Raw genomic sequence first — 18,446 nt, 5'->3', positions numbered from 1 at the left:
AGGGGCTTGAAGGTGAACTCTGTGTGACTGGCACTGAAGTCCAAACACAATCTAGGAGGCTAAGCCTGCAGTGAGCCCTCTTGAGGAGGCTACATATGGCTCTGTGCTGGGCTCAGACCCTATGAGCTAGGTTGGTGATTTTCAACCTCCTTTTTCCCTTTTCTTCCCCACGCCCCCCCCCCTGCCCCACCAGTGGTACTCTTCACAAAACAAAAACTCAACATTAAACAATAAAAGGGGGTGCTCTGGTTGAAGAACAGATGGGGACCTGAAGCCCACCTCTTCCTCTTCTCCTTGTTCCCACTTCCCACCCCATGACCCTAGGGTGGGGTTCAACCCAGTTTGGAATGTTCCAAGCTAGATCATTACTGCTCAATCCAAATATCCTGGCTACCCCAGTTTTCCCCACTCTGGCCTGCTGATGTTTTCCCTTCAGATAATCTCAATTGAAGAGAAGAAAAAATGCCTAGACAGACAGAATTTGGGTGTGAGGATTGTGGGTAAGGTAAGGGCTTCCTCTCAGATATGTGTCCCAGCAAATGCAAGGTAAGGCACAATGGGAGAACAGCCTAAGAAACCTGTCCAGTAATAGAGGAAGTGTTAAGTGAGTTTATTGATATTTATATGGGACATACTATGCAGGCATTAAAAATCACATTTTTCGAAGGATTTCTAATGTTACTGGAAAGAATTCACGGTATGATGTTAAGTGAAAAAAAAGAAAAATAGGATGTGATTTGATTATATGAACACCCTAAAAGACTGGGGAAATACATTAAAATGCTAATAGTGGCTTCCTCAGGGGATGCGTTTTAAAGAAAAGTTGAACTCTCCTTTACACTTTTCAGTATTTCCTGTAGTTTTTCAAAGGATCACTTTATAAACACACACGTTTTAAGGGTGTATTCCCTTTGTTGAAGGAGGTTTCACCCACAATTTTCCCTGGCCCCTGTACTGCTTCCCTTGGCCAAGGAGCTTAGCAGCAGCAGCTGCCCCAGCAGGTCTGTGCAGGGCCTGGGCACTTACAAGGAGTGTTCTCTCTCCTGGGGACACACTCACAAGTTGTTGTCGTCTTCCTCTGGCTCTTCCTCTGCCTCACTACCCTGACTACTGTACTCTGCTGACTTCAGAGTGGAAGTGATTTCCTGAAAGTATCTGTTGACAATGACTTCCTCAGCATCCTCATTCTCTATGTTCATCCAGAAACTCTCCCATCGGCTGTAGACAGTAAATAGTTGTTCACAATCACGTTGCCTAGAACTACACTAAAGGTATAATTTCAAAACCTGTCAAGGAGCCCCTGAACCCTACCCAGAAGAGGACAACCACCAGGTACACTGGGCATCCTGCTTCTTATGATTTAAAAATGATAGCCTAAAGCCACAAAGTATCTGTGGGCACAAACTCAAATAGCAGGAACTCTGGGGTAGGCTAATAGCCTTTGACAGCATTAGACATGCATGATACAGCCTGGGCTGGATGAAATTATTCAGGAAGAAGCATAATAATCTGGCGTATAAGAGGCGATGGACTAAACAACCTTCTAAATCAAGTAGGCACCCACCTCTAAAATGACATTGGGCTAATAAACAATTAAGTCCTTTAATTTACCTTCAGAGGACTCTGTGGGGGATACTGATAGTTTAATAGTATTATAGGATTAAACGAAGAGCATACATAACTCTTAGTCCATCCTCAGTCTCATGAACATAAAAAGGAAAGCATGTACGAGGTTTGAGAGGTAGATGCCAATTGTTTATGGATCTCTAGGCTTTAGGGGCATTTGTACACTTAATTTTGACTTTTTTGAAAGAGCAGCAAAAAAGGCTCATGATACTATTTATTAACAAGTGGGCACATATTCTGCCCAGACTTGGAGGGAAGAAGTGAAAAAGGGAAAGACAAAAATAAAACCACAGCAAAGAGCTCAGCTATTAATTCATAAGGAAATTAATTGTGTTGCTCACATACTGTACACATACACTACTAAACACACTCAGGCACATGTGTGCGCATGCACACACACATACACACACACATTGCGCTGGCCTAGATAGCTCATCTGCTTAGCTAAATCTCTGGGATTCATTCCAAAACTCAAGATAGGATCTTAAAAAATTCCATTCAAATGGAACAGGTTCCAAAACAGACCAGTCAAGTGGGTTGAGAAGCCTTTGAATGTTTAGGGACCTCAAGAAGAAAGAACCTAGCCTGCTGAGAAAGCCCTTCTTCATACTGGTACTGTCCTAGAAGGAGGACAGCTGTACGTGTACCTCGAAGGGTTCCAGCAGATGGACCATATCGGGGAGAGGGAGCCCCCCGGCCGCACGATCTTCACTTTCTCCTCGCCGTTTTTGTTCCGGATGCTGATGATTCCACTGAACATCCCCAGAGCCAGGTACTGACCATCATTTGTCCAGCTGCGCACACAGCCAACAAAGGGCATGGGGAGAGGGAGAACACACATAAGGTAAAACCAGTGAGGATGATTTCCTCTTGGTTTGAAGTAAAGTCTAAGGAGGCAGCAATGGCTGGGCTGTGGTTTCATCGTTCCCAGCCCTGACATGAAGTCAGAGGACCCAACTCAAAATCCCACTTGTTTCTGGAATCAGCAGTGAAATGTGAAGGCAGCAGTGTCTTTTTCTGAGCTCCCTCAGTTCTCTGTACATAACTCCATGACAGCCCTTAGCAAGTACCTGAATCTCTGAACCAGCCCCCATTCCCTACTCTCCATTTCAACCCCCTCCCACTTCAAAAGTATCTTAAGAATAGACTCTATCTTGGTGTATTCCCAGCCCCTAGAACAGGGCTTGACATGCAGTAGGAATTTGACAGATGCTGAATGAAAGGGCTACACTCAGCAGCTGAACAGCAAGAATGGCTACCATGTATAGTGCCTACTGTACACCAGGCGATGTGCTGCATGCTTTATGCTCATTAGTTCATATCAAGTCAGTATTTTTTTTAATAGGTAAAAGAGTAACACCTAATAATTTATTATGTTAAAGACTCTTAGAGATAATGCTGATTGCAATAAACACACTGACAAAGCCTAGTTTAAGAGGGCAGATATTTGAAAGTCCATGTGTTATTAAGTTTTACCTCTCAGAAGCTAGTACCACTTTTCAACATAAAGACATTAATAATGAAAACTTCTTGGGCCTTCCCTGAGGTCTTACCATTTTTTTTCTCTTTCTTTTTTCAGTTGATTTGCTTTATATCTATCAGCCATTGACCACTTTTCAACATAAAGACATTAATAATGAAAACTTCTTCGGCCTTCCCTGAGGTCTTACCATTTTTTTTCTCTTTCTTTTTTCAGTTGATTTGCTTTATATCTATCAGCCATTGACCACTTTTCAACATAAAGACATTAATAATGAAAACTTCTTCGGCCTTCCCTGAGGTCTTACCATTTTTTTTCTCTTTCTTTTTTCAGTTGATTTGCTTTATATCTATCAGCCATTGACCACTTTTCAACATAAAGACATTAATAATGAAAACTTCTTCGGCCTTCCCTGAGGTCTTACCATTTTTTTTCTCTTTCTTTTTTCAGTTGATTTGCTTTATATCTACCAACCATTGACATAGCTCTTCTAGAATACTCTGATATGCTCTTTCCAGAGTATTAATCAATTCAGTGGCAACCCTCCAATCGTTTCTAGTGATAAGGGAAATTGACATTCCAGTCCTCTCTGCTCTTCCAGTGTGCCTTACTCTGTGTACATACTCGTATTCTTCAGTGTTATGTGGGAAATCATAATTACAGACATGAATAATATCATGGACATTAAGACATCAGGAGCTAAGTCAGTAGCAATTAGAATTCTCACTTTACCTGTTTTAAAGTTCTTTAATGCTTTCTCCCAATCACTCTGTTCTCTACTACCATGCAGACTCTACAGATATGTGTCAGAGAATCTGGTCACTTGATAAGTGATCAGCAAGAGCTTTTCTACTAATAAAGACAATCACTTTGTCTTTAGGTGACATACTTCCTAGGAAAGTTTGGATATGAGTTTGTTTCTCTTCCTCTGTGGTGACAATTATATTTTGTTTCACTGTACTTACAGGAACTAGATCCAAAGTACCAACATAGACAATCATTGGCTCATTTGAATAAGATTGTGCGAGTCAACAGACAGCATATGGCCAAGTTGCACTTAAGTCAGTATTTGTATCATTTGTCAGATGAGGAACCTGAGGCTCCAGCTCAGAGAGCTTTAGTAACTTTCCCAAGGTCACAGAGCCTGTTAGGGACAGAGTGTGGACTCTAATCCAGGTCTAGCATCAAAGCTGGTGCTCTCTCCTCCACACATGCTATGCTGCCCGGACAAGAACAGCCTCACATTTCCAGGGAGCATCCACTGAGTATAGCTGTATGTTGAAGAGGCTTGTTGCTAGATAACTGCATGAAGGCAACTTGTAGTTCTCTCTTGCTTGATGATCAAAGGCATGGGTCTTCCCATTAGGGAGACCAGAAAAGAAGAAAAAGAAAATACAGGAGCCCAAACCAACTAGTTAACACAAGACCTCCTCTGCTGTGTGAAATAACTAAATTTTGAGAGTCTGTTTGGAAGAGAAAGAAACATAGCCTATCTTCAGAGCTGCCCTTAACTTACCTGCAGCAGGTGATCTTACTGCTTGATTTGTGCTTGGAGACAGACTTCTGTTCAGGAGACCACAACCCTTCAATGCACAGTAATTTAAAAGAAGATAGATTGGTTGGAATACTACTCAGCAACAAAAAGGAACAAACTATTGATACATATGACAACTTATATGGGTCTCTAGGGCTTTATGCTGACTGAAAAAAGCCAATCTCAAAAGGTCATATACTGTATGATTATGATTTCATTTATATAACATTCTTAAATGATGAAATTATAGAAATGGAGAACAGATTTGTAGTTACCAGGGGTTGGGGATAATAGGAGGTAAGGAGGGTGGGTATGGTGATGACAGTACCTGTGTATTGATGGAACAGTTCTGTATTGCAGTGGTGGTAATCTACATGTGATAAAACGACAGAACTATATACACACATTGTGCCAGTCCCAGTTTCTTGGTTGTGATATTGTACAAGAGTTACATAAGAGGTCTGGCTGGTTAGCTCGGTTGGTTAGAGTGCGGTGTTATAACACCAAGGTCAAGGGTTCAGATCCCCATACTGGCCAGCTACCAAAAAAAACATAAGATGTATCCCTTGGGGGAAACTGGATGAAGAGTACACGAGAACTTTCTGTACTATCCTTGCAATTTACTGTGAATCTATAATTATTTCAAAAGAAAAAGAAAAAAAGAAGATAGATTGGTGAAGCTCTAGACAACTTTTCAGGGATTTAACTCTCAAAGAAATGACAACTTTACTGTTCATAACTGTGACACCACACCCAGAGTACAACTTAGCATTTAAAGTAATGAACGCACGGTGCTGACACCACCAAATTCTGGGGTTCAATCCCTGTACGAGCCAGCCACCAAAAAATAAATAAAATAATGACTGATGTTTTCTGAAAATCCAGTTCCTTCTCCTAGGCCTCACCCACAACACATGACCTTATCTGAGCTGTGCCTTAACCATGGTACACTGGTCCCCTGAAGCTTGCTGCCTCCTGCCCTCAGATGCCCTGGCTCAGTGCCACACAGCAACAGGTGTATGTACAGACAACATAAGCAAATTCTACTGTTTGCCTGAGCTGTGAAGCATGGCCAAGAAGGTAAATCTAGTACACAAATACATCTACATAAGCAGATGCAACATCAAACAGTTATTTTTTCTCCTTTCCCCTTGTCTAGAAGGCCCCTCCCAAACATCTCAACCTGTGACATGCTATCTGTGCCCCACTAAGCCTGCCTAGAGCCTCCAGCTGCAGGAAACCCCTTCCTCCCAGGCCTCCCTCAGCAGTGCTGACCAGAGTAGGTTCTGGCCGCAATCACCTGGCCTGGCTCCAAGTGCTGGTTCCGCCACTTACCAGCTCAGTGACCTTCAGTGAGTGACTGAGCCGCTCTAAGCCCCAGTTCTTTTTCATCAGTAGGGTGGATGTGAGAATAATACCTGACCTCAGGGGTCATCAGAGAGCTCAGATAGGAATTCATTTTTAACCTCTAGCACAGTGCCTACTACACTGCAAGCATTCAACAATTATTATTATTATTACTTAATATTTTATTTTTACAAATCACACCTTCCTCCAAGACTACAAGCTTCTTGAGGGTAGAGATTCTCTTTTGTCTTTTAAATCCCCAAATGTAAGCACATAGACCAGTGGCTCATGTGGAGTAAATGCTAAACTTTTTAAACAAATGACAGTCCTTTCCCCATGTATTTATACAATGTGCCTACAATTAATTCTCTCTTTTGAACCTCAGAACTGTATCAGTGAGACAGACAGGGTGGGTAACATGTTCCTTTTAGATAAACAAACTGAAATACTGAAAGGGATTACCGACTCCTCATTTAATAGCTGTTCCATTGTACCTGCTATCTCTTAGCAAGGAAAAATAGAACTGATGGGAGCAGAGAACCAAAATCAACCCTTAATGGAGATAACCTACAAGCCTGTGCCCAATTTCACACCCTCCCTCCCTTGATAGACATTTTACTGCTACCTCCTCTGTGCCAGCCCCATGCCAGTGTTGTGTGTGGGGTCAGGATAAACACCTCAAGGCACTCAGCTCCTCACAGAGGACAGCTACAGCCATCTATAGAAGTAATGCTGACACACTGCACAAGAAGTACAGTAGAAACAGTGAAGAATTTCACACACACACACACACACACACACACACTGATGGGGTGAACACAAGGGAGGGGACAATTAAACTGTCCCTGCCAGGGTGAGTCAGGGAAGGCTTCCCAGAGGCAGCAACACAAAATTATGCCTGTGCCCTCCCATCCTTCTTAACCTTTCCTTCCCTGGAGCCCTTCTTGTCTCCAATGTCTTACAGACTCAAGGTCATCATTCACTGTCTTGGTTTCTACACAATTTAAGGAATAACTGTCAGTGTTCCCTCAGCTGCTGAAGGTAGAGAAGTAGTATTAACTGTCTCAGGACAAAACCACCACATTCTGGATGGATTTCAGCATTTTTAGACCAGATTCTCAGTTATTCCAGGACAGGACACTGGGAATCAAAACCTACCGAAGTCACTGGAGGAACAAGATGCCAGCTGGTGGGTAAGAGGGTTGTAGGAGACACACTGTATAGAATCATTATGCCTGGAAGTAAACAACTATAGATTATTATGCAGCAAACCACAAATGTCTCAGTGGCTACCACTGAAGATTTTAACTATGAGCCCACAGCCTCTGACTATATGCCGCATGTCCTTCTGCAAGTGACCAACAAAAAGCCCAGGGATTAATGCTCCTTGTCCTGGATTACCCTTCACCCACAATTTTCATTACCCCCCCCATCATCCTGACCCAGCTTAAACACTGTCTCCCCTGGGACTATCATGCCTGACACCTCCAGTTTCTGAGCTGATGAGATAAGGAGATGAAGCACCGAGCCTAGTGCCAGCTGCAGAGCAAGTGCTTTGTCTGTGGCTGTTACCTGTACTGCATTGTGGAGGCCTGGAAATACAGGATGGAGGTGCCATGAAGACACTACAGGCCAAGATTTGGACACGGGGCAAATCCTTAGACAGCAATGAAAACTGAGGAAGTCATGCACCACACATGGCATCTCAGCCCCAGTTTTATTCCTTTACTTCTGGGTAACACTTTACTTATAACCTCAGTCACTCTTCCATTTATTCATTCATTCAAAAATTATTCTCTGACTTATACACCCACATTCACAGCAGCACTGTCTACAACAGCCAGGAGATGAAAGCAACCCAAGTGTTCATCAACAGATGAATAAACAAAATGTGATCTGTACATACAATGGAATATCATCAGCCTTAAAAAGGAAGGAAATTCTCACACATGCTGCAACATGTATGAACATTGAGGACACTATGTTAAGTGAAATAGCTCAGTCATAAAAGGACAAATACTTATAAGCTACCTAGAGCAATCAAATTCATAGAGACAGAAGGTAAATGGTGATTGCCACATGCTGAGAGGAGGAGGCAGGGGGAAGTTGTTGATTAATGGGTATAGAGTTTTAGTTTTGCAAGGTGAAAAAAGTTTTGGAGATTGGTTGTACAATGTGAATGTACTCAACACTACTGAACTGTACTTAAAAAATGGTTAACATGGTAAATTTTATGGTAGGTATATTTTACCACAATTGAAAAGAAAAATGAAACTGTTTGAGTAGTTACTATGGGCCAAGCATTGCACTAGGCACCAGGCACACAAAAGTGATCAAAAACAGATGCAACGTCTGCCCTCATGGAACTCACAGGCTGATGGCAATATCAATCAGTCACCAGAATAAATGGAAAACTACAACTGTAAGAAATGCTTCGAAGGAGACCTGCCCGAGTCTAGAGCGGCAGGAAAGGCTTCACAGAAGTGACATTTGAGTCTGAGATCTGCAGGGCAATTGGGGGCTGACGAGGGGAGGAATGGGGGAAAAACACGAGCAGAGCCCCCACAATGGGAGGAGGCCTGGAGCACAATGATCCCAAGTTTCTGGCTTTTGACACTGGTTGGATACAAGGCCATTCCCTGAGATGAGGACAGACTGGGGGTGGGGTAGAATATTCGACGTCAGATTAACTGAGATGAGCTACATGAAAACACCGGGCTCAAGCAGTGCTGGCCAAACTAGTAAACACTCAAGAAATGTTCATCCACTATTCACTACCCAACCTGACTGTACCCACCACAACCCCCACAGTTTAATATCAAGTTCAATTTCAGAGAAAAAGTTCTTCATTACATCTTTTCTATAGGAATTGCTAACACTACTCAATAACAGTCAAACTAATAACACCATACACTTAAATTGTTACTTACGTGTACTTCAAAATGCCTTCCAGTTTTGATGTCCAGATAATAACACTTTTGTCGGCTGATCCAGAAGCAAAACGCTTGCCTAAAAGTGTTTTTAAAAAGAAAATTCTCATATTTATTTTAAACCAGCATTTCCCCAAGAGTATTTTGTAGAAAACTAGTTCTTTAAGGTACTAATAAGTGTCAGCATCTTCTCTGTTACTACGTATCAATACTGGGAGGCAGTTCTCTGGAGTCAGGATGTTTGGGTTCCAAACCTGCTTTGTCTGGTAGAGTAAACAGAGACGCATTGAGGGCCTGCTACATGTAGGTATCATGTTCTGTGTTAAGGATTGAGTAGTGATTAAAACACACATGATCCCTACTTTCATGGAGTGTATAATAGCAGAAGTAGGCATGAAATTAAGTTAATCCAACACAAACACAATGTGGTAAGAAAAGATATGGATCCTATGACAGAGAATAACTGGGTGACCAGTTATCTCTCTTTATTTAAATTTTATGTATTTTTAATTTAAACTTAGTTTTTAATTAAATTTTTATTTCTATTTGGCAAATAATAATTGTAGGGTTGACCAGTTAGCTCACTTGTTTAGAGCATGGTGTTGATAACAACAAGGTCAAGGGTTCAGGTAGGTCACTGCACCGGAAAGCTGCCAAAAACAAAATTGTATATATTTATGAGGTCTGATGTGATGTTTTGATATATGTACACATTGTGGAATGATTATATAAAGCTAATTAACATACCCATCACCACAGATATGTATCATTTTTTGTAGTGAGAACATTTAAAATCTATTATTTTTAGTAGTTTTGAAACATACATTATTATTAATCAGGGTCACCAAGCTGTGCAATAGATCTGGAAAACTTATTCCTACTATCTAACTGAAACTTTGTTCCCTTTGATCAACATCTCCTGAGGGATCTAATTTAGATGAGAGAAGTCTTCTCTGAGGATGAGATCCTTCAGTGGAGGCCTAAAGGAAGAGCAGAGCTTAGCCAGGTATAAACAAAAGACCCATCCTAGTAGACAGAAGAGATGTGCGAAGGCCCTGAGGCAGAAAAAGCCCGGCATGTATGAGGGGCCGAGAGGCAGCCAGCATGGAACAAGGGTCTGGGTTGAGATGGGTGGTGGGCTCTAGGGTCACAGTAGAGATCTTGTTTTTTAACCCAAAGCAATAGGAAGCCAAAGACTGGCTTCAGGCAGAAGAGTGACAGACTGAATTTGCATTTTCACACTACCTGGGCTTCATGAAAGAATGGACTGGAGAGAAGCAACACAGAAGAAGTAATTACTTATTAATTACATTGTTCCAAGTTCACAAGTACTTGGAAGAGAATCAGGGTATCATGGCAGCAAACAAGGAGCCTTCACCTACTCTGGTGAGAGATGAGGATTAAGAGGTAAGCACAGGCCAGATTTTATATACCCTGTTAAGGATTGTCAGACTTTATTGTTAAGGCAAGTGGAAGGTAACTTTGGACAAATCACTGCTCTGTGAACCTCAGTGTCTTCATCTGAGACACAGAGGGATAATAACACCTTCCTCAAAGGCTCTTTGCAGGGGCCATCTAAGAGAACGTATGTAAAGCACATTTCACAGTGGCTGAAACAGCAGACGTTAAGGGTGAGCCATATGACAGTGCTGCAAATAAGAAATACATAGAAGTTGCTCATGTTTATTATTACTTCTGTCACTCCTCCCTCAGACTGGTAGGCAGCAGGCTCTGGGCTCAGAATCTCTGTGTCGGAATTCCCAGTGATGTCATTGACCAGCTGCATGATTTGGAACAAGCTACTGAACATCTCTATACTTTCATTTCTTCACATTAAAAAGTGGATACAACAATAGTATTTACCTTGGAGTTGATGAGAAGATTAAATGAGTGTGTGTGTGTGCGTGCGCGTGCGCGCTGCTTAGAACTATGCCTAAAATAGAATTGATGCTGTTATTACTATTATTTCTTCATGTTGTTTTACAGTGTTTCTTTTTCTTTTTTTTTAATAGTGTTTTTCTTGAACGAAAAAACCCTAGGCCTTGCACAACTCTCTATCACAGTTGCTCATTAAATACTTATTAAACTTAAGGGAGAAGTCAGAAACAAGCAGACTTAATACTTTGCTTAAGAACAAAACAGTAATTCAGTGTATCTCAATCTTCAGGTCTAAGGGGAGAAGACCAGTTTAGAAGAACAACAACTAAAAGATTTCTCGATCATTATATTACATAAGTGTCATGAAGAGCAGCACGATATACTAGAAAGAACAAGGGCCCTGTAGTCGATGGACCTGGGTCAGGCCCAGCTCTGTCACCATCATCAGTAATTGCTCCAAGCCTGTTTTCTCATCTGTGAGAGGAGGTAAGAATCCCCGCGCTCTCTGCTTTAGAGGGTTGTTGGATCAAATGAGATGATGTGTGTGACAGGACTCTGCAAAGTGCTGCACAAATGCCATTGCTGGCCGGTCATATTCTGACATCCTCCGGTGCCTTAATGGTTTTCCGAGTCAGAGAGCCCTCCTATGCTTATAAACTCCAGAGGCCCAACAACCCTTCTGTCCCTTCTGGGTCTTGTACTGGACCCTGGAGTGGTCCATGTTTCACAAAGTCCTCTTAGGATGAAGCAGAAACAGTTCAGTTTTCCAGGCTCCCTCCTCACAGGTCTCCCCACAACAACATTACTCTGAACTTGAAGTCAATCGTGCGCATAAAAAATATGGGACTACCACAGCATAGCACACTGGCTATTAAGCAAGAAATTAGTGTTGTCTTTGAACCAACTTACTAAATGACCGTAGCAAGTCACTTATCTTCTCTAGGTCTTTATATACGTCTACAATGAACAGATGGGCAAGATCAGACAAAACTATATGCATGAAATTTTGTGTATAGCAGGGGTCTTCAAAAAGTTCATGGAAAGATTTGCATTATCTTTTCTTTTTTTTGGTGGCTGAAAATAAATCCTTTTTTTTTTTTTTTTTTTGCCTTTTTTGTGACCGGCACTCAGCCAGTGAGTGCACCGGCCATTTCTATATAGGATCCGAACCCGCGGCAGGAGCGTTGCTGCGCTCCCAGCACCACACTCTCCCAAGTGCGCCAGGGGTTCGGCCTTGAAAATGAATCCTTAACATTGGTGTTATAACACCATGTTCTATCCAACTGAGCTAACTGGCCAGCCCCTGTATTATCTTTTAATTCTACTTTTCCGTGAACTTTTTGAACTATCCTCATACATGAAGTAGGTACACTTTTCTAGAGAAGAGTCTATAGCTTTCATCTGATTCTCAAAAAGGTCCATCATCCAAAAGAAGTTAAAAACCTGAGACCTGAGTGGTCTCCAAGGTTCATTCAAGCACTGTAACACTCCAATTCTGTGACTTCTCAGCAGTGGCCACAGAATGCTCTCTCTAATCCTATATCCACTCGACACATGAAAAAACTGAGACTCAGAGAGATTCAATAACCAGCTCAAACTCACAGAGCTTTGAGTGTTGGGCTGGGATTGGAACTCAGAGCTGTCTCATTCCAAAGCCCCCATTCTTCCCTTAAATACTATGCTGTGGGTAGCATGGATTTATGTCTGACTCTCAGTTTCAATTTTATACACCCATTCTCTGACCCACCTCCCCTCTTCCCACCCCACCTGGTGCCCCAACTGCAATAATCCTTCAACACCACTAGAACCTGTCACCTCTCCATTGCCCCTTATTCCTTGTGGTCTCCTCTCTCCTTATTACTCAGCTGACATTTGAAGATCAATGTATGTATCATTCCTTTGCACAAACCTCTGCTCCCTTGCCTCCCACTTCACCTCCAGAAGTGCTTGTGAAGCCACCATTCTGGTTAAATCCACCTCTTCTTCCCAAAGTGGCTGGAGAAAAAGACAGAATCACACCAACTGGTCTCACTTTCAATTTATGATCATGAGCTTCAAGTGGGCCCTTTATGTCACCAAGGATCTCACTATATTTCCCAGGTCCATTCACTCTCTCACACTCCTAGGCGGCAATTTTACATGTTTTCCTTTCTCCTCAACTCTCTAACACCGCCTTCCCCGTCCTCACTCTCAGTTGATGTTGCTTCCTATCTCACTGAAAAAGTGGAAGGAATCCAAGGATTTCCATGAGACTCCTACTACCACATGCTGCCACCTGCAGGTAGCTGCAGTTCCTACCATGCCTCAACCTTAAAGCAAATGCCCCATCACTGCCCTACATCCCACCTCCTCTCACCCACTCAGACTGTTCTAGCAATTCTCTACCATTTCTCCTCTATCATCAACTTTTTCAGCTTCAGTATGTCCAGAACTGAACTGATCTTCCACTGAAATCTTTCTCTACATGCAGCTTTTCCCATTTCAGTGGAGGGCAAACTCCATCCTTTCTGTCGTTCAGGTAAAAAATCTTGGAGTCATTCTTAACTCTTCTTTCTTCACATTCCACATCCAATCTGTCAGGCAGTCTGACTGCTCAACCCTCATGTATCCAAAATCTGATCACTTCTTGCCACTTCCTTTGACCCCGAGAGGTCTAAGCCACCGTCACCACTTGCCTGGATGATACTTCCCCAACCCCACCTCTTGTAGGCTGTTTCTAACACACCAGTTAAAGGGATCCTTTTAGAATATGAGCATCAATCAGATCAGACCCCTCGTCAGCTCAGAACTCTTCAGTGGTTCCCCATTTTCACTGAAAAACAAAGGCCAACATATCTTATGCCTGCTGCCTCTCTACTCTCACCCTGATTCCCTCTGCCCCAGCTCCTTGTAGTCACACCCCACCTGAGGGCCTTTGCAATGGCTCTTCCCTCTGCACAAAACTTTCTTCCCCCAGATGCCCACTGTCAGATCTCTCTGCCTCATGACTTCAAGCCTTTGCTCAACTTCCCCATCTCCAAAAGCCTGTCCTCACTACCCTGTTCAATACTGCACATAACCCCCTGCATTCTCAATCCCCTTATTCTGCTCTACTTTTCTTCTTCCACAACACCATCACCTTCCCACTTACTACTTACTTTACCTATTTACTATTTATTGTATGTCTTCCCTCGAACTTTCCTCCTCCTTCCCTCCCCCACACCCCCGGCCCCAGAGAATATACGTCCCATAAGGGCAGGGAACTTTGTCTATTTTGTTCTCTGAAATATCCCAAGCACCTTGGACAGTGCCTGGCATACAGATGATCCTCGATAAATACTTGTTAGATTGAATGAATGAACTGAAGTCTAAGCAACTTCATTGTCTTCTGAAACTTTATCTTCCGAAAAAGAAGCTGTACTTTAGCTTACTAAATATAATTAAGGAGTGATTAAGGAGAAAAATAAACAGATATGAGGTCACTACAGAGACTGGAAATCAAGAGCAACCTCTTACCATCCTTCGCATATGCCACACAATACACAGTGTCTTTGTGTCCCTTGAGGGGCTGGATTAAGGTACCATCAGAGGTGTCATAAACCTGGCAAAAAAAGAGACAAAAATACAGATTATCTACGTGGTATCTATTAGTCAGTATTTCTGCAGGGTTGCTACTGCTATTTTTATTTTTACAACAAAACATTTGCCAATATTCTAAATTTGTGTCAAATTTGCACTGTGAAAACAGAAAGAATGTGACTTAAAGTTGGTTAACAAGAATTAAAGAGGTCTCAGTTCTATGCATTATGCTCCCAGGAACACATCATTAATGCTTTTTACATTGTTTTGGGTGGCTGGCCAGTACAGGGATTGAATCCTGGACCTTGGTGTTATCAGCACCACACTGTAACCAACTGAGCTAACCGGCCAGCCCGTTACTCACTCCATGGAAATTCTCTACAAACTTCACTCATTCTTACATGAATTTGGATATATGACCAATTATGGCAGGCCCTCCTAAATAAAGCCAGCAAATACAAACAGCCAGTTACAGCATGATTAAATTTTAGTGCTAATCCTGCCCCCTAATATCAACATTATAGAGAGATGTTTCGTATTTGCTACCAAGAGTTTGAAAGTCACAGACCTAACTCTGCATTTGCAAGTAGGAGGGAATATTACAAAAACCAGTTGTAATATGAATTTAGGATTTTTTTTTTAAAGACAACCAGTAAGGGGATCTTAACCCTTGACTTGGTGTTGTCAGCACCACGCTCTCCCAACTGAGCTAACCGGCCATCCCTATAATAGGGATCTGAACCCTTGGCCTTGGCACCACACTCTACCAAGTGAGCCACGGGCCGCCCCTGGATTTAGGATATTTTTGATAGCTGTGCAACATCTAGAAATATGTGGAGATTTAAAAAACATACCATCTAAGAAATCAAGGCAAAACTCTCCAAAACGTGTTGGAGAAGATTATTTATGAAGAAAAACTAAAAGGATTTGGGTTGTTTACCCTGGAAAGAAGAAGTCTGCAGAACAATTTAAGCATGGTTTTAAGATTATGTAGTTACCATATAGAGAATGGAGATAAGGAAGTCTGCACATCTAGAGACAGCAGAGAAGAGGGAGTGTACTTATGCAGGAGGAAGGAGAGACTGTACGAAGGTTTTTAGGTCAAACATAAAGAGTTCTCTGAAAATTACTTTTATATACAGGCATAAGTTCCAGAGGGAGCTTACGCTCTTTGAAAATATAAAAAATAGAATAGCATCCATATGGAATTGTTTAGCTAGGCCAGTGCCTAAAGGTTGGGGTCAGGCTACCTGGCTTCTCATGGGAAGAGCGCCTTCAATTCTGTTGCCTGAATTTTTCTGAGGGACAAAAATGTGAACTGACACCAGCCCAGTTTCAAAGGCATTTTGATGAACTGTTTTCAACTCTTTCATGTGTGCTCAAGGTAAAAAGGGAAAGATTAACGACTCTAAAGTAGTTATTGTTCACGGGTTCCTCTCCTATAGTCAGTTTACTTATCTGTTTTAAATAGTCCATTTCCTTCCCTATTAAAAGGTAATGACTGGTTTTTCCGCCCTTGCCTTTTTTCATCTAAAAAAAAAAAGGGGTGGTGGGTGAGGGGGTCAAATTTCAGAGTACTTACAAGAGGGAGGAGAAAAAAAATAATTTAAAAAGTAAAAAGGAAACTCAGACAGAATCCTACCAGTAATCTGTTTCCTGCAGCCAAAATCAGTTGAGTTCCATCGGGCTTAAATGCAAGGTCATATATACTAAACAGGAGACAAGAGAAGACAAAAAGACAATTAGGAACCAAAATGATGAGGTTGGCTAATGGCCAGGAAAGCAAACTTTATTTCCATTATAAAACACTTCATGTGTAGTGGGGAGAAAAATAATGGCTAAGAATTGCATTTGGTTGCAAATTCCATTCGACCACCACACTTTGGCAGCCTATTCAATCATGATCCACTCAGCAGTTAGCTCTATGTCCCAATTTCCTCTTGTCCAGAAACGAGTTGCCAGAAATGATTCAAAGGGTCAACAGTTGAGGACACTAACTCTTCTAATAATACCATAAAGCCTTAACACCCTGAGAGAATGCGTGAGGGCTGATAAATCCACACAGATACTTACTGAGTGCTCGTAGGTGCTAGGCATCAACAGATATGAGTAGATCACAGTCCCTCCCTGTCCTCAAGGAAATTATTATCCAGTGGGAAGGTGTGAATCAGACACATTCACAAAGAACTACCACATGTCATGAATTCTAAGGCATACATTTTTTCACATTTTATCATCTCTGAGGCTGGGATGTGTCTTACAATTGATGACATGTCAGTTTAACTGGCAGCATTTTCTACGTTCTTACTGATATGCAAAATAATGCTATTTTATAATCAACAACTTCTTAGATTGGATGAAATAAAGAATAATGCTGTGATAAAAGCTTTAGGAGTATTGTGGGGTGAACACACAGAGGAATCCAAGACTGGCATCAGTGTTGCACTTTTTATAGCTCTTTATTTTAGTGTTGCAGCTCTTTGTTCTGTGTTATAGCACCTCTTTTTGCTTGCAAGCAAGGAGAGCACTGGGGAGCAAAAACTCCTAAACCAGTGTCTCCCAGAACAAACGAAAAGACCATCTTATGGATGGCGGAAGAGGAGAGCTGCCTGCCGCTTTTCTGCCACGAGTAGAAGCAGCCTGAGGCCCGCGCCAGATGCAGCTGTAGCAGACTCGGCGCAAAGGAATGGCTTCGAAAGGGTGTCTTTACCCTGCTGAGAACCGGGAATCTTCCCCCAACCCGCGCGCGCTACCCGCAAGTGCGCCATGGCCCACGTCCCAGCCGCAGCTGCAGACGTGGAAACATGGAGGCCTGAGCCGGCGTGTGTCACCCCGGGCTACAACGGTGACCATGGCTTCTGACCCCCACCCCCACCCACCGTCCCTGGAGCTGGAAGCGAATAAACCGGCAGCCGAGGGAGACGTCCAGCGGGAGAGGCAGAAGATCCGCAGAGACCACATGCCCTGCAGGCCGCCACTGCCTGACCCAACAGGTAGGCTTCACCGCGGCCACCCGGCTTCATTCCCAGCCCAGCCCAGCCCAGTGCACACAGAGCGGGGGTCGTCCGGCAGGGGACGCGGGAACTCCACAGGGTCCACGCTGCTGCCCAGCAATTCAGCAGCAGGTAGGCTTCACTGCTGCCACCCGGCTCCATCCTAAGCCCGGCCTAGGGCGCACAGAGCAGGGAGACATCCTGCAGGGGAAGGGGAAGCTCTGCAGAGACCACACGCTCTGTGGTGCCTCGGCGCATCCCAGCAGCCCGGGCCAGAGCACAGGGAACAGGGAGTCACTGAGGTAGCCATACCAAATTGGCAACCACAGCAACATCTTAGTCAGTCAACAGTGTCAAAACTGTGGACTGTGAAACCCCCTGCCACAATGAATAAACATCAAAGAAAGATACCAGAAATACAAAAAATCAAGAAAGTACACCACCAAAAGATAATAAATCTCAAGCTCTAGATCCTATAGAACAAGAAGCCGTTGAAATGACTGACAAGGAATTTCGAGTGATAATTCTAAGGAAACTGAATGAGATACAAGAAAACTCAGCTAGACATCATGATGAAACGAGGAAAAGTATACAGGACCTGAAAGAGGAAATGTACAAGGAAATCAATGCCCTGAAAAAAAATGTAGCAGAACTTGCTGAACTGAAGAAGTTATTCAGTGAAATAAAAAACACAACGGAGAAAGTTTAACCAACAGGCTTGTGGAAGTTGAAGAGAGAACCTCTGAACTTGAAGATGGGCTGTTTGAAATAACACAAGCAGACAAAAAAAAAAAAGAAAAAAGAAAAAAGAATCAAAGGCATTGAAGAAATTCTGAGAGAGATATCAGACAACCTTAAGCGCTCAAATATCCGAGTCATGGGTATTCCAGAAGGGGAGGAAAAAGGAGATTGCATTGAAAACATATTCAACAAAATAGTGGCAGAAAACTTCCCAGGTATAGGAAAAATCACAGATCTTCAGATCCAGGAAGCTCAACGATCTCCAAATGTATTCAACCCAAAAGGTCTTCTCCAAGACATGTTATAGTCAAATTGGCAAAACTCAAAGACAAAGAGAGAATCTTAAAAGCAGCAAGAGA

General features: G+C 42.6%; 1 protein-coding gene across 3 annotated transcripts in view; it reads right to left on the bottom strand.

Moving 5' to 3' along the window:
* Positions 1-18,446, bottom strand: part of IFT122 (intraflagellar transport 122) — a 78,127-nt gene that overhangs the window by 51,442 nt on the left and 8,239 nt on the right. For all 3 annotated transcript variants that reach the window (XM_063113693.1, XM_063113695.1, XM_063113696.1), the window contains exons 2-7: positions 15,996-16,062; positions 14,291-14,375; positions 8,918-8,996; positions 7,146-7,222; positions 4,623-4,689; positions 2,274-2,420 (exon numbers count right to left, since the gene is read on the bottom strand). In XM_063113693.1, the coding sequence (XP_062969763.1) occupies positions 2,274-2,420; positions 4,623-4,689; positions 7,146-7,222; positions 8,918-8,996; positions 14,291-14,375; positions 15,996-16,062 (522 nt within the window). The remainder of the gene's footprint in view (positions 1-2,273; positions 2,421-4,622; positions 4,690-7,145; positions 7,223-8,917; positions 8,997-14,290; positions 14,376-15,995; positions 16,063-18,446) is intronic.

This window comes from Cynocephalus volans, chromosome 11 (assembly GCF_027409185.1).
Source record: "Cynocephalus volans isolate mCynVol1 chromosome 11, mCynVol1.pri, whole genome shotgun sequence".
Taxonomy (NCBI): Eukaryota; Metazoa; Chordata; class Mammalia; order Dermoptera; family Cynocephalidae; genus Cynocephalus; species Cynocephalus volans.
This window is presented reverse-complemented; position numbering and strand designations above follow the sequence as displayed.